Consider the following 14807-nt stretch of genomic DNA (forward strand, 5'->3'; position numbering starts at 1 on the left):
CTACAAACTCCATTATGTTGCGTTGATCCTCTCAGATCTGCCAGAAACACGTCAACAGAAAGCTCCGCCCCATGTCCTGCAGGCTGCGTCTGATTGGTCAACAGCTAGGAGGAGTGATACTAAGCAGTAAAGGTGGGTGTGGCTTTCTTCTCGTGAATGTGCACCTAGAGAAGATGACCAATCACCAAGTCCCTCCCCGGGACGCCACAAAAATGTCCAAGTAGAAAAAAAAACAATTGTTTCCATTGCCATGGAAACCAAATGTAGACCATGCTGGAGAACGCAAACATGGGTTCAGGTGATAAAAAACGGTTCCGCTCACATGTGTGATGAGGATTCAACATTACAACACTGTAGAAAGATCAGAAAACTAGACATAGTTTCATAGAGCCGCTTTAAGAGCATCCTAAAGAAATGCACCAACAGACGAGATGAGGACAAATCTGTCCGTCCAAGCAGCATCTGTTTATTCTGATCAGTTTCACATGGAAAACACTTCCTTCACCAACACAAAGACTCACTCAGAGTTTCATAGCAATGGACCAACACAGCAGCAATCTCTAACAGCAATCCCCCCCCCCATCACCAACAGACCCCCAGAAAGATGGCTGGACCTTCACATTCAGAATTTCATGGGAACTTGGAAACATCCAGGTCTGCTCTTATTGGCCAGCTCCAGTGGGCGATCGAGCTCCACCCACCAAACAACATCTGAGCTAAGGTTAAAATTTTAAAACGTTTTATTGGACAAGTGATTGGTGCACAGCCAGGACTCGCTGATGGGACTTCAGAAACAAATGGGAAGTTGATGTATAAATAATAAATCATGTAATCCTACTGGTCTCCAATGAAAAAGTCCTGCAGGAGGTGATCGGCTCTGCTGCGTGACCAGGCTGAAGGTTCCTCCAGGTGATCCCGTCCTGCTCTACTGTCACATATTAATGTCTATCAATGAAGTGTGTGAATGGAAACATGGAAAAAGTCTTCATGTGCAGAATGCAGCGGTTAGTTGAATTACTTAAAGCGACACTTTAGCTTTAGGTCTGTTCAGTTTTGATCATTATTAAATACATCAATCATTGAAATGGGAAATAAATAAATATGATGAAATAATCTCTTTGTCAATAAAATCCTTTAATTGTATGTAATAAAATCATTTGTTTTACTATTTAATGATAAAAGAATTTCATCTGTCAGTGTCAGAGGGTGGCAGATCCCTGATCTGGTTCAAGCCACGAGACCCTGGAGGCAAACGATGCAAGATAAAAATAAACAGTCAAGCACAAAGCTGTAAAACTCCCACAAGTGTGAGAGCGTCTCGACCCCCCCAGGCGATTGCAGAATAATCCGTGCATGAATGGAGTTTTAGTTGTACAGATCAGGTCATTTGTGCAGCGGATTCGATCAATCAGTCTGTCTGTTGATCTATATTCTCTCCATCCTCCATTGTTTCTCTCAAGGCCTCTATCAAAGCCATGGATTGGTCTAGACTATCAGCCCTCTGAGTCTGAGGGGTTAGACTGACAGTTACTACATAATGCAGTGCAACTCTAGAACATGAAATTATTGTATATATATATATATATATATATATAATAGTTATGACATTTTATTACACACAAATGTATTGTCATTAATTAGAGATACAGTAAATATGCTATTAAATGTATCTCCCTGCAGCAGGACGAAGCCAACAACTGTCAGGAGCACCAGAGATGAAGAAGCTAAATATAAACCTTGTTGTTCCGCTAAAGTCAGAAAGAAAACAAGCTGCTGTTGGTGAATAAAGCTGCAGGACGACTCAGTGACTGAGTCATCGTGTCAACGTGACCAAACAAAGGTCGGGGGCAGGCCAGGAGGATCCCGAGACATGACCATACCCGAAAGGTGGCAGCCAGAGCCCCCCTGCGGGGTCTAACTATATTTCTTATTGTTCATGATTCCAGAATGTATAGACTACTATCAGGACGAGGAACCGCTTCACCCAGAGGAACACGTCTCTCAGCAACATTACCCGCTAGAGCTTTAATGGCCAGGATAGTTCTCCCTTCTCTAACGTCTTAAAATAACAAAAAGCAGGCCTGTTCCATCAGTTAAAAACATTGCCGTCCTGCATGGACTGATCATTTCACTTAAAGTCTGATTTGTCTCAGTTTAGGTGTTTTCTTACTCATTGAAACGGCTCCTTCTCACAGTGCTGGTAAAATGAAACAGATGACAGGTGAATGATGGACCTGATGGGCCAGTAATTTCATCTGGTTAAAATGGAACTAAACTACAGGAAAATCTAGAGGGTTGTTGGTCAAGAAAAGGTTTCCAATTATTTTCTTTCTCCAGATCAGAAGCACATGTTTATAACCATGAAACTACATCAATCTAATGTGATCCAAGGTCAGCTCCTGGAGCTGGAAGGAGTGACATGGCAGGAGGAGGTGCAGTGGGAGGTGTCTGTTTAAATGTCAGTGTTTATCTGTTGTTCGTCCCTGCAGAAAGTGAATGACCTCTGGGCTGAAATAGACCAGACACAGTGTGTGTCACTGCATTGGTGGAAAGCAGGGGTGTTACTGGTCATGATGACGCTGGAAGGTGGACGAGTCGTGTGGACAAACGGTCCAAAACGTGACGCAGACTGAAACAGCAAGTCCCCCGTGAGCTTTTATGTCCTCTGACCATCAGTAGAGATATTTCTGCTCCAACTCTCATGAGGAAAATCTAAAGTTAAACAAAACAAGCGAACGATCAGTTGGAAGCAACCAAAAAGTACGGAAACACTAATGGAACATTTTTAAACAAAGAAGTTTGAATCTGATCTTTTGTCACTTTGTGTTCAAATATATTATTTTAACATCTTTTTTGACTCAGGGAAGGGTGGCACACGGTGGGCGGAGCCTGATGAGGTCACTGCAGCTGACCAATCACAACAGTCTCTGCAGTCAGTTCCATTTGAACAAAAAAAGCTAAAAGTTTGCATTGCTATGGTTGTCATGGTAACAGTTGTATTGATCAAAGAGTGAATGCTTTAACAGCAGGTACAGACGTGGGCACGTCTGAGCGACATCGGGAGGAATTTGTCCAAAAGGAAGTGGTTTCTTTCATTCCCAACGTCGAGAAGGGAGAAGGCTGTCGGCATCAATGTTCTCCGACAGATCTGGCGTTTACAATTTAACGTCACAGAGATCTAGTGTGGAATAACAAGAAGCGGCTGAAATCCAACTGGAGTTACAAATAACAGGAAATCCTTGTTTTGTTTTGTCCTTTAACAGTGAAAACCTGTAAGATGTCAGAATTATTGCTGTTCCAAAGGGTTACACCAGGGAGCAAAGACAAGCACATCGGGGTCTAGAGCTACATTTTACCACAGTGGATGAAACGGCTCAAAGAAATGGTTTTCCCACCCCCAACGTTACTGTATAAAAGTAACTGTGTGAAGCATCAATAAAGGTCTGAGGTTCTGTGAGAAGGTAGCTGCTTCTGTAAATGATGTTTTTATTGCACAGCGTCAGAATTATGCCTACAAAATAAAAGTTCTACTCAACAACAATAAAAATGTGGAAAGTTTGAGTAAATTTGTAGGAAATAACGGATCAGTGTCAGACCAGTTTATGACTCAAAATCCACAACAAGGAGAAAAAGATGGAGGCAGAAATGAGAATGAACATCAGAAAGTTGCTGGTCTCCTCTCCTGGTTGGACGGCATGGATGCCATCTCTGACCTGACCACTAGTCGGCAGCACCTGCTAGCTGCTATTCCTTTACTCTGTTTTATCCTCTCTGTTTGATGTGCCGACTCGACACTTCTCTGCTTCAATTCAGCGCCTGAAACGGGACCGCTGGTTTAAACTGATGGTCTCGATGAGGATTAAAATTAAAAACATTTTCTGTTAATGTGATGGCTTGAAGCCATCTTTGTTCTTGACATAGTTTGATGTCCTGATGGGAGATGAATGCATCACAAGGCCGTGATGTCTGAAAAGTGGCAACAAACAAAAACAACCGGTTACTGACTTTAAGAATGTCAGACAAAAAAATGTGTGTTCACACTCAGCAGCTGTCAGGGAAGCAGAGGAAGACACTGGAGATGAAGACCAGTCAGGGAGTCAATCGGTCCCACGGGGGACGCAGCGCCTCCGGAACTCCTGGCCTCGTTCATGGATCCATTTGTTGGAAACTGCAGAATGAACAGTAGAAGATCTGGTTTAAATAAAGTTGATTAAAACATGTAACCAGTAATGAATGAATAAATGAAATAGTAAACAAGTGCCTTCAGCAGGTTTAGCAGGAATATCATGTGGATCCTGAAAAAACTCAGCTTGTCCTCATCTACGGCAGGTTGAGGTTCAGGTCCTGCTGGTCCAAAAACCCAGCAGTAGGTTTAAAATGATCAACGAACCTGGTTTTACTGGGATTAGAGCAACATTCAGCCAGAGCAGGTGAACAGGTTTAACCAGAGGAGCAGGAAAAGAAAAGTGCGATACAAACACAAAGCCAGGAAAAATGAAGGTTCTGGTCCATTTGAACGGCACCAGATTCAATACCAAGTTGGGCCACCGGAGAACTCTCGGATTTCCATTATGCAAAACCGCAGAATATGACGATAAAGATTAAACTTGATTTTAAAGCACTTTTTCTACAAAAAAACAGCAACACTAAGTGCTTCATGGTAAACACAACAAAAACCTGCAGTCATACTGTTGGTTTACAGTGTTTTCAGGAGTACTGCGGTCATACTGTTGGTTTACAGTGTTTTCAGGAGTACTGCAGTCATACTGTTGGTTTACAGTGTTTTCAGGAGGACTGCAGTCATACTGTTGGTTTACAGTGTTTTCAGGAGTACTGCGGTCATACTGTTGGTTTACGGTGTTTTCAGGAGGACTGCGGTCATACTGTTGGTTTACGGTGTTTTCAGGAGGACTGCGGTCATACTGTTGGTTTACGGTGTTTTCAGGAGTACTGCGGTCATACTGTTGGTTTACAGTGTTTTCAGGAGTACTACGGTCATACTGTTGGTTTACAGTGTTTTCAGGAGGATTGCAGTCATACTGTTGGTTTACAGTGTTTTCAGGAGTACTGCAGTCATACTGTTGGTTTACGGTGTTTTCAGGAGTACTGCAGTCATACTGTTGGTTTACGGTGTTTTCAGGAGTACTGCGGTCATACTGTTGGTTTACAGTGTTTTCAGGAGTACTGCAGTCATACTGTTGGTTTACAGTGTTTTCAGGAGGACTGCAGTCATACTGTTGGTTTACAGTGTTTTCAGGAGTACTGCGGTCATACTGTTGGTTTACGGTGTTTTCAGGAGGACTGCGGTCATACTGTTGGTTTACGGTGTTTTCAGGAGGACTGCGGTCATACTGTTGGTTTACGGTGTTTTCAGGAGTACTGCGGTCATACTGTTGGTTTACAGTGTTTTCAGGAGTACTACGGTCATACTGTTGGTTTACAGTGTTTTCAGGAGGATTGCAGTCATACTGTTGGTTTACAGTGTTTTCAGGAGTACTGCAGTCATACTGTTGGTTTACGGTGTTTTCAGGAGTACTGCAGTCATACTGTTGGTTTACGGTGTTTTCAGGAGTACTGCGGTCATACTGTTGGTTTACAGTGTTTTCAGGAGTACTGCAGTCATACTGTTGGTTTACGGTGTTTTCAGGAGTACTGCAGTCATACTGTTGGTTTACGGTGTTTTCAGGAGGACTGCGGTCATACTGTTGGTTTACAGTGTTTTCAGGAGGACTGCGGTCATACTGTTGGTTTACAGTGTTTTCAGGAGGACTGCAGTCATACTGTTGGTTTACGGTGTTTTCAGGAGTACTGCAGTCATACTGTTGGTTTACGGTGTTTTCAGGAGGACTGCGGTCATACTGTTGGTTTACGGTGTTTTCAGGAGTACTGCAGTCATACTGTTGGTTTACGGTGTTTTCAGGAGGACTGCGGTCATACTGTTGGTTTACAGTGTTTTCAGGAGTACTGCAGTCATACTGTTGGTTTACGGTGTTTTCAGGAGTACTGCAGTCATACTGTTGGTTTACGGTGTTTTCAGGAGGACTGCGGTCATACTGTTGGTTTACAGTGTTTTCAGGAGTACTGCAGTCATACTGTTGGTTTACGGTGTTTTCAGGAGTACTGCAGTCATACTGTTGGTTTACAGTGTTTTCAGGAGTACTGCAGTCATACTGTTGGTTTACGGTGTTTTCAGGAGTACTGCAGTCATACTGTTGGTTTACGGTGTTTTCAGGAGGACTGCGGTCATACTGTTGGTTTACAGTGTTTTCAGGAGTACTGCAGTCATACTGTTGGTTTACGGTGTTTTCAGGAGTACTGCAGTCATACTGTTGGTTTACGGTGTTTTCAGGAGTACTGCAGTCATACTGTTGGTTTACGGTGTTTTCAGGAGTACTGCAGTCATACTGTTGGTTTACAGTGTTTTCAGGAGTACTGCAGTCATACTGTTGGTTTACGGTGTTTTCAGGAGTACTGCAGTCATACTGTTGGTTTACGGTGTTTTCAGGAGGACTGCAGTCATACTGTTGGTTTACGGTGTTTTCAGGAGTACTGCAGTCATACTGTTGGTTTACAGTGTTTTCAGGAGTACTGCGGTCATACTGTTGGTTTACAGTGTTTTCAGGAGTACTGCAGTCATACTGTTGGTTTACGGTGTTTTCAGGAGGACTGCGGTCATACTGTTGGTTTACGGTGTTTTCAGGAGGACTGCGGTCATACTGTTGGTTTACGGTGTTTTCAGGAGTACTGCAGTCATACTGTTGGTTTACGGTGTTTTCAGGAGTACTGCGGTCATACTGTTGGTTTACGGTGTTTTCAGGAGTACTGCGGTCATACTGTTGGTTTACGGTGTTTTCAGGAGTACTGCAGTCATACTGTTGGTTTACGGTGTTTTCAGGAGGACTGCGGTCATACTGTTGGTTTACGGTGTTTTCAGGAGTACTGCGGTCATACTGTTGGTTTACAGTGTTTTCAGGAGTACTGCAGTCATACTGTTGGTTTACGGTGTTTTCAGGAGTACTGCAGTCATACTGTTGGTTTACGGTGTTTTCAGGAGGACTGCGGTCATACTGTTGGTTTACAGTGTTTTCAGGAGGACTGCAGTCATACTGTTGGTTTACGGTGTTTTCAGGAGTACTGCGGTCATACTGTTGGTTTACAGTGTTTTCAGGAGTACTGCAGTCATACTGTTGGTTTACGGTGTTTTCAGGAGTACTGCAGTCATACTGTTGGTTTACAGTGTTTTCAGGAGGACTGCAGTCATACTGTTGGTTTACAGTGTTTTCAGGAGGACTGCAGTCATACTGTTGGTTTACAGTGTTTTCAGGAGTACTGCGGTCATACTGTTGGTTTACGGTGTTTTCAGGAGGACTGCGGTCATACTGTTGGTTTACAGTGTTTTCAGGAGGACTGCAGTCATACTGTTGGTTTACAGTGTTTTCAGGAGTACTGCGGTCATACTGTTGGTTTACGGTGTTTTCAGGAGGACTGCAGTCATACTGTTGGTTTACGGTGTTTTCAGGAGTACTGCAGTCATACTGTTGGTTTACAGTGTTTTCAGGAGTACTGCGGTCATACTGTTGGTTTACAGTGTTTTCAGGAGTACTGCAGTCATACTGTTGGTTTACGGTGTTTTCAGGAGTACTGCAGTCATACTGTTGGTTTACGGTGTTTTCAGGAGTACTGCAGTCATACTGTTGGTTTACGGTGTTTTCAGGAGTACTGCAGTCATACTGTTGGTTTACGGTGTTTTCAGGAGGACTGCAGTCATACTGTTGGTTTACGGTGTTTTCAGGAGTACTGCAGTCATACTGTTGGTTTACGGTGTTTTCAGGAGTACTGCGGTCATACTGTTGGTTTACAGTGTTTTCAGGAGTACTGCAGTCATACTGTTGGTTTACGGTGTTTTCAGGAGTACTGCAGTCATACTGTTGGTTTACGGTGTTTTCAGGAGGACTGCAGTCATACTGTTGGTTTACGGTGTTTTCAGGAGTACTGCAGTCATACTGTTGGTTTACAGTGTTTTCAGGAGTACTGCAGTCATACTGTTGGTTTACGGTGTTTTCAGGAGTACTGCAGTCATACTGTTGGTTTACGGTGTTTTCAGGAGTACTGCAGTCATACTGTTGGTTTACGGTGTTTTCAGGAGTACTGCGGTCATACTGTTGGTTTACAGTGTTTTCAGGAGTACTGCGGTCATACTGTTGGTTTACAGTGTTTTCAGGAGGACTGCGGTCATACTGTTGGTTTACAGTGTTTTCAGGAGTACTGCGGTCATACTGTTGGTTTACAGTGTTTTCAGGAGTACTGCAGTCATACTGTTGGTTTACAATGTTTTCAGGAGTACTGCAGTCATACTGTTGGTTTACAGTGTTTTCAGGAGGACTGCAGTCATACTGTTGGTTTACGGTGTTTTCAGGAGTACTGCAGTCATACTGTTGGTTTACAGTGTTTTCAGGAGGACTGCAGTCATACTGTTGGTTTACGGTGTTTTCAGGAGGACTGCGGTCATACTGTTGGTTTACAGTGTTTTCAGGAGTACTGCAGTCATACTGTTGGTTTACAATGTTTTCAGGAGTACTGCAGTCATACTGTTGGTTTACAGTGTTTTCAGGAGGACTGCAGTCATACTGTTGGTTTACGGTGTTTTCAGGAGGACTGCGGTCATACTGTTGGTTTACAGTGTTTTCAGGAGTACTGCAGTCATACTGTTGGTTTACAATGTTTTCAGGAGTACTGCGGTCATACTGTTGGTTTACAGTGTTTTCAGGAGTACTGCAGTCATACTGTTGGTTTACAATGTTTTCAGGAGTACTGCAGTCATACTGTTGGTTTACAGTGTTTTCAGGAGGACTGCAGTCATACTGTTGGTTTACAGTGTTTTCAGGAGGACTGCAGTCATACTGTTGGTTTACAGTGTTTTCAGGAGTACTGCAGTCATACTGTTGGTTTACAATGTTTTCAGGAGTACTGCAGTCATACTGTTGGTTTACAGTGTTTTCAGGAGGACTGCAGTCATACTGTTGGTTTACGGTGTTTTCAGGAGGACTGCGGTCATACTGTTGGTTTACAGTGTTTTCAGGAGTACTGCAGTCATACTGTTGGTTTACGGTGTTTTCAGGAGTACTGCAGTCATACTGTTGGTTTACGGTGTTTTCAGGAGTACTGCAGTCATACTGTTGGTTTACGGTGTTTTCAGGAGGACTGCGGTCATACTGTTGGTTTACAGTGTTTTCAGGAGTACTGCAGTCATACTGTTGGTTTACGGTGTTTTCAGGAGGACTGCGGTCATACTGTTGGTTTACAGTGTTTTCAGGAGTACTGCAGTCATACTGTTGGTTTACAGTGTTTTCAGGAGGACTGCAGTCATACTGTTGGTTTACGGTGTTTTCAGGAGTACTGCAGTCATACTGTTGGTTTACAGTGTTTTCAGGAGTACTGCGGTCATACTGTTGGTTTACGGTGTTTTCAGGAGTACTGCAGTCATACTGTTGGTTTACAGTGTTTTCAGGAGGACTGCGGTCATACTGTTGGTTTACAGTGTTTTCAGGAGGACTGCAGTCATACTGTTGGTTTACAATGTTTTCAGGAGTACTGCAGTCATACTGTTGGTTTACGGTGTTTTCAGGAGGACTGCGGTCATACTGTTGGTTTACAGTGTTTTCAGGAGGACTGCAGTCATACTGTTGGTTTACGGTGTTTTCAGGAGTACTGCAGTCATACTGTTGGTTTACGGTGTTTTCAGGAGTACTGCGGTCATACTGTTGGTTTACGGTGTTTTCAGGAGTACTGCAGTCATACTGTTGGTTTACGGTGTTTTCAGGAGTACTGCAGTCATACTGTTGGTTTACGGTGTTTTCAGGAGTACTGCGGTCATACTGTTGGTTTACAGTGTTTTCAGGAGTACTGCAGTCATACTGTTGGTTTACAGTGTTTTCAGGAGGACTGCAGTCATACTGTTGGTTTACGGTGTTTTCAGGAGTACTGCAGTCATACTGTTGGTTTACAGTGTTTTCAGGAGTACTGCGGTCATACTGTTGGTTTACGGTGTTTTCAGGAGTACTGCAGTCATACTGTTGGTTTACAGTGTTTTCAGGAGGACTGCGGTCATACTGTTGGTTTACAGTGTTTTCAGGAGGACTGCAGTCATACTGTTGGTTTACAATGTTTTCAGGAGTACTGCAGTCATACTGTTGGTTTACGGTGTTTTCAGGAGGACTGCGGTCATACTGTTGGTTTACAGTGTTTTCAGGAGGACTGCAGTCATACTGTTGGTTTACGGTGTTTTCAGGAGTACTGCAGTCATACTGTTGGTTTACGGTGTTTTCAGGAGTACTGCGGTCATACTGTTGGTTTACGGTGTTTTCAGGAGGACTGCGGTCATACTGTTGGTTTACGGTGTTTTCAGGAGTACTGCGGTCATACTGTTGGTTTACAGTGTTTTCAGGAGTACTACGGTCATACTGTTGGTTTACAGTGTTTTCAGGAGGATTGCAGTCATACTGTTGGTTTACAGTGTTTTCAGGAGTACTGCAGTCATACTGTTGGTTTACGGTGTTTTCAGGAGTACTGCAGTCATACTGTTGGTTTACGGTGTTTTCAGGAGTACTGCGGTCATACTGTTGGTTTACAGTGTTTTCAGGAGTACTGCAGTCATACTGTTGGTTTACGGTGTTTTCAGGAGTACTGCAGTCATACTGTTGGTTTACGGTGTTTTCAGGAGGACTGCGGTCATACTGTTGGTTTACAGTGTTTTCAGGAGGACTGCGGTCATACTGTTGGTTTACAGTGTTTTCAGGAGGACTGCAGTCATACTGTTGGTTTACGGTGTTTTCAGGAGTACTGCAGTCATACTGTTGGTTTACGGTGTTTTCAGGAGGACTGCGGTCATACTGTTGGTTTACGGTGTTTTCAGGAGTACTGCAGTCATACTGTTGGTTTACGGTGTTTTCAGGAGGACTGCGGTCATACTGTTGGTTTACAGTGTTTTCAGGAGTACTGCAGTCATACTGTTGGTTTACGGTGTTTTCAGGAGTACTGCAGTCATACTGTTGGTTTACGGTGTTTTCAGGAGGACTGCGGTCATACTGTTGGTTTACAGTGTTTTCAGGAGTACTGCAGTCATACTGTTGGTTTACGGTGTTTTCAGGAGTACTGCAGTCATACTGTTGGTTTACAGTGTTTTCAGGAGTACTGCAGTCATACTGTTGGTTTACGGTGTTTTCAGGAGTACTGCAGTCATACTGTTGGTTTACGGTGTTTTCAGGAGGACTGCGGTCATACTGTTGGTTTACAGTGTTTTCAGGAGTACTGCGGTCATACTGTTGGTTTACGGTGTTTTCAGGAGTACTGCAGTCATACTGTTGGTTTACGGTGTTTTCAGGAGTACTGCAGTCATACTGTTGGTTTACGGTGTTTTCAGGAGGACTGCGGTCATACTGTTGGTTTACGGTGTTTTCAGGAGGACTGCGGTCATACTGTTGGTTTACGGTGTTTTCAGGAGTACTGCGGTCATACTGTTGGTTTACGGTGTTTTCAGGAGTACTGCGGTCATACTGTTGGTTTACGGTGTTTTCAGGAGTACTGCGGTCATACTGTTGGTTTACGGTGTTTTCAGGAGTACTGCAGTCATACTGTTGGTTTACGGTGTTTTCAGGAGGACTGCGGTCATACTGTTGGTTTACGGTGTTTTCAGGAGTACTGCGGTCATACTGTTGGTTTACAGTGTTTTCAGGAGTACTGCAGTCATACTGTTGGTTTACGGTGTTTTCAGGAGTACTGCAGTCATACTGTTGGTTTACGGTGTTTTCAGGAGGACTGCGGTCATACTGTTGGTTTACAGTGTTTTCAGGAGGACTGCAGTCATACTGTTGGTTTACGGTGTTTTCAGGAGTACTGCGGTCATACTGTTGGTTTACAGTGTTTTCAGGAGTACTGCAGTCATACTGTTGGTTTACGGTGTTTTCAGGAGTACTGCAGTCATACTGTTGGTTTACAGTGTTTTCAGGAGGACTGCAGTCATACTGTTGGTTTACAGTGTTTTCAGGAGGACTGCAGTCATACTGTTGGTTTACAGTGTTTTCAGGAGTACTGCGGTCATACTGTTGGTTTACGGTGTTTTCAGGAGGACTGCGGTCATACTGTTGGTTTACAGTGTTTTCAGGAGGACTGCAGTCATACTGTTGGTTTACAGTGTTTTCAGGAGTACTGCGGTCATACTGTTGGTTTACGGTGTTTTCAGGAGGACTGCAGTCATACTGTTGGTTTACGGTGTTTTCAGGAGTACTGCAGTCATACTGTTGGTTTACAGTGTTTTCAGGAGTACTGCGGTCATACTGTTGGTTTACAGTGTTTTCAGGAGTACTGCAGTCATACTGTTGGTTTACAGTGTTTTCAGGAGTACTGCAGTCATACTGTTGGTTTACGGTGTTTTCAGGAGTACTGCAGTCATACTGTTGGTTTACGGTGTTTTCAGGAGTACTGCAGTCATACTGTTGGTTTACGGTGTTTTCAGGAGTACTGCGGTCATACTGTTGGTTTACAGTGTTTTCAGGAGTACTGCGGTCATACTGTTGGTTTACAGTGTTTTCAGGAGGACTGCGGTCATACTGTTGGTTTACAGTGTTTTCAGGAGTACTGCGGTCATACTGTTGGTTTACAGTGTTTTCAGGAGTACTGCAGTCATACTGTTGGTTTACAATGTTTTCAGGAGTACTGCAGTCATACTGTTGGTTTACAGTGTTTTCAGGAGGACTGCAGTCATACTGTTGGTTTACGGTGTTTTCAGGAGTACTGCAGTCATACTGTTGGTTTACAGTGTTTTCAGGAGGACTGCAGTCATACTGTTGGTTTACGGTGTTTTCAGGAGGACTGCGGTCATACTGTTGGTTTACAGTGTTTTCAGGAGTACTGCAGTCATACTGTTGGTTTACAATGTTTTCAGGAGTACTGCAGTCATACTGTTGGTTTACAGTGTTTTCAGGAGGACTGCAGTCATACTGTTGGTTTACGGTGTTTTCAGGAGGACTGCGGTCATACTGTTGGTTTACAGTGTTTTCAGGAGTACTGCAGTCATACTGTTGGTTTACAATGTTTTCAGGAGTACTGCGGTCATACTGTTGGTTTACAGTGTTTTCAGGAGTACTGCAGTCATACTGTTGGTTTACAATGTTTTCAGGAGTACTGCAGTCATACTGTTGGTTTACAGTGTTTTCAGGAGGACTGCAGTCATACTGTTGGTTTACAGTGTTTTCAGGAGGACTGCAGTCATACTGTTGGTTTACAGTGTTTTCAGGAGTACTGCAGTCATACTGTTGGTTTACAATGTTTTCAGGAGTACTGCAGTCATACTGTTGGTTTACAGTGTTTTCAGGAGGACTGCAGTCATACTGTTGGTTTACGGTGTTTTCAGGAGGACTGCGGTCATACTGTTGGTTTACAGTGTTTTCAGGAGTACTGCAGTCATACTGTTGGTTTACGGTGTTTTCAGGAGTACTGCAGTCATACTGTTGGTTTACGGTGTTTTCAGGAGTACTGCAGTCATACTGTTGGTTTACGGTGTTTTCAGGAGGACTGCGGTCATACTGTTGGTTTACAGTGTTTTCAGGAGTACTGCAGTCATACTGTTGGTTTACGGTGTTTTCAGGAGGACTGCGGTCATACTGTTGGTTTACAGTGTTTTCAGGAGTACTGCAGTCATACTGTTGGTTTACAGTGTTTTCAGGAGGACTGCAGTCATACTGTTGGTTTACGGTGTTTTCAGGAGTACTGCAGTCATACTGTTGGTTTACAGTGTTTTCAGGAGTACTGCGGTCATACTGTTGGTTTACGGTGTTTTCAGGAGTACTGCAGTCATACTGTTGGTTTACAGTGTTTTCAGGAGGACTGCGGTCATACTGTTGGTTTACAGTGTTTTCAGGAGGACTGCAGTCATACTGTTGGTTTACAATGTTTTCAGGAGTACTGCAGTCATACTGTTGGTTTACGGTGTTTTCAGGAGGACTGCGGTCATACTGTTGGTTTACAGTGTTTTCAGGAGGACTGCAGTCATACTGTTGGTTTACGGTGTTTTCAGGAGTACTGCGGTCATACTGTTGGTTTACGGTGTTTTCAGGAGTACTGCAGTCATACTGTTGGTTTACGGTGTTTTCAGGAGTACTGCAGTCATACTGTTGGTTTACGGTGTTTTCAGGAGTACTGCGGTCATACTGTTGGTTTACAGTGTTTTCAGGAGTACTGCAGTCATACTGTTGGTTTACAGTGTTTTCAGGAGGACTGCAGTCATACTGTTGGTTTACGGTGTTTTCAGGAGTACTGCAGTCATACTGTTGGTTTACAGTGTTTTCAGGAGTACTGCGGTCATACTGTTGGTTTACGGTGTTTTCAGGAGTACTGCAGTCATACTGTTGGTTTACAGTGTTTTCAGGAGTACTGCAGTCATACTGTTGGTTTACAATGTTTTCAGGAGTACTGCAGTCATACTGTTGGTTTACGGTGTTTTCAGGAGGACTGCGGTCATACTGTTGGTTTACAGTGTTTTCAGGAGGACTGCAGTCATACTGTTGGTTTACGGTGTTTTCAGGAGTACTGCAGTCATACTGTTGGTTTACGGTGTTTTCAGGAGTACTGCGGTCATACTGTTGGTTTACGGTGTTTTCAGGAGTACAGCGGTCATACTGTTGGTTTACAGTGTTTTCAGGAGTACTGCAGTCATACTGTTGGTTTACAGTGTTTTCAGGAGTACTGCAGTCATACTGTTGGTTTACAGTGTTTTCAGGAGTACAGCGGTCATACTGTTGGTTTACAGTGTT

At 43.5% G+C, this 14807-nt stretch overlaps 1 protein-coding gene across 1 annotated transcript in view; it reads right to left on the reverse strand.

The window, feature by feature from the left end:
• Positions 1-73: 73 nt before the first annotated feature.
• LOC306772068 (prolyl 4-hydroxylase subunit alpha-1-like) overlaps positions 74-14807 on the reverse strand; it is a 94754-nt gene continuing 80020 nt past the window's right edge. Inside the window, exon 16 of the mRNA XM_079261463.1 lies at positions 74-4168. Coding sequence (XP_079117589.1) covers positions 4098-4168 — 71 coding nt within the window. The 3' untranslated portion in view covers positions 74-4097. The remainder of the gene's footprint in view (positions 4169-14807) is intronic.

This window comes from Telmatherina bonti, assembly GCF_933228915.1.
Source record: "Telmatherina bonti genome assembly, chromosome: 21".
Lineage (NCBI taxonomy): Eukaryota > Metazoa > Chordata > Actinopteri > Atheriniformes > Telmatherinidae > Telmatherina > Telmatherina bonti.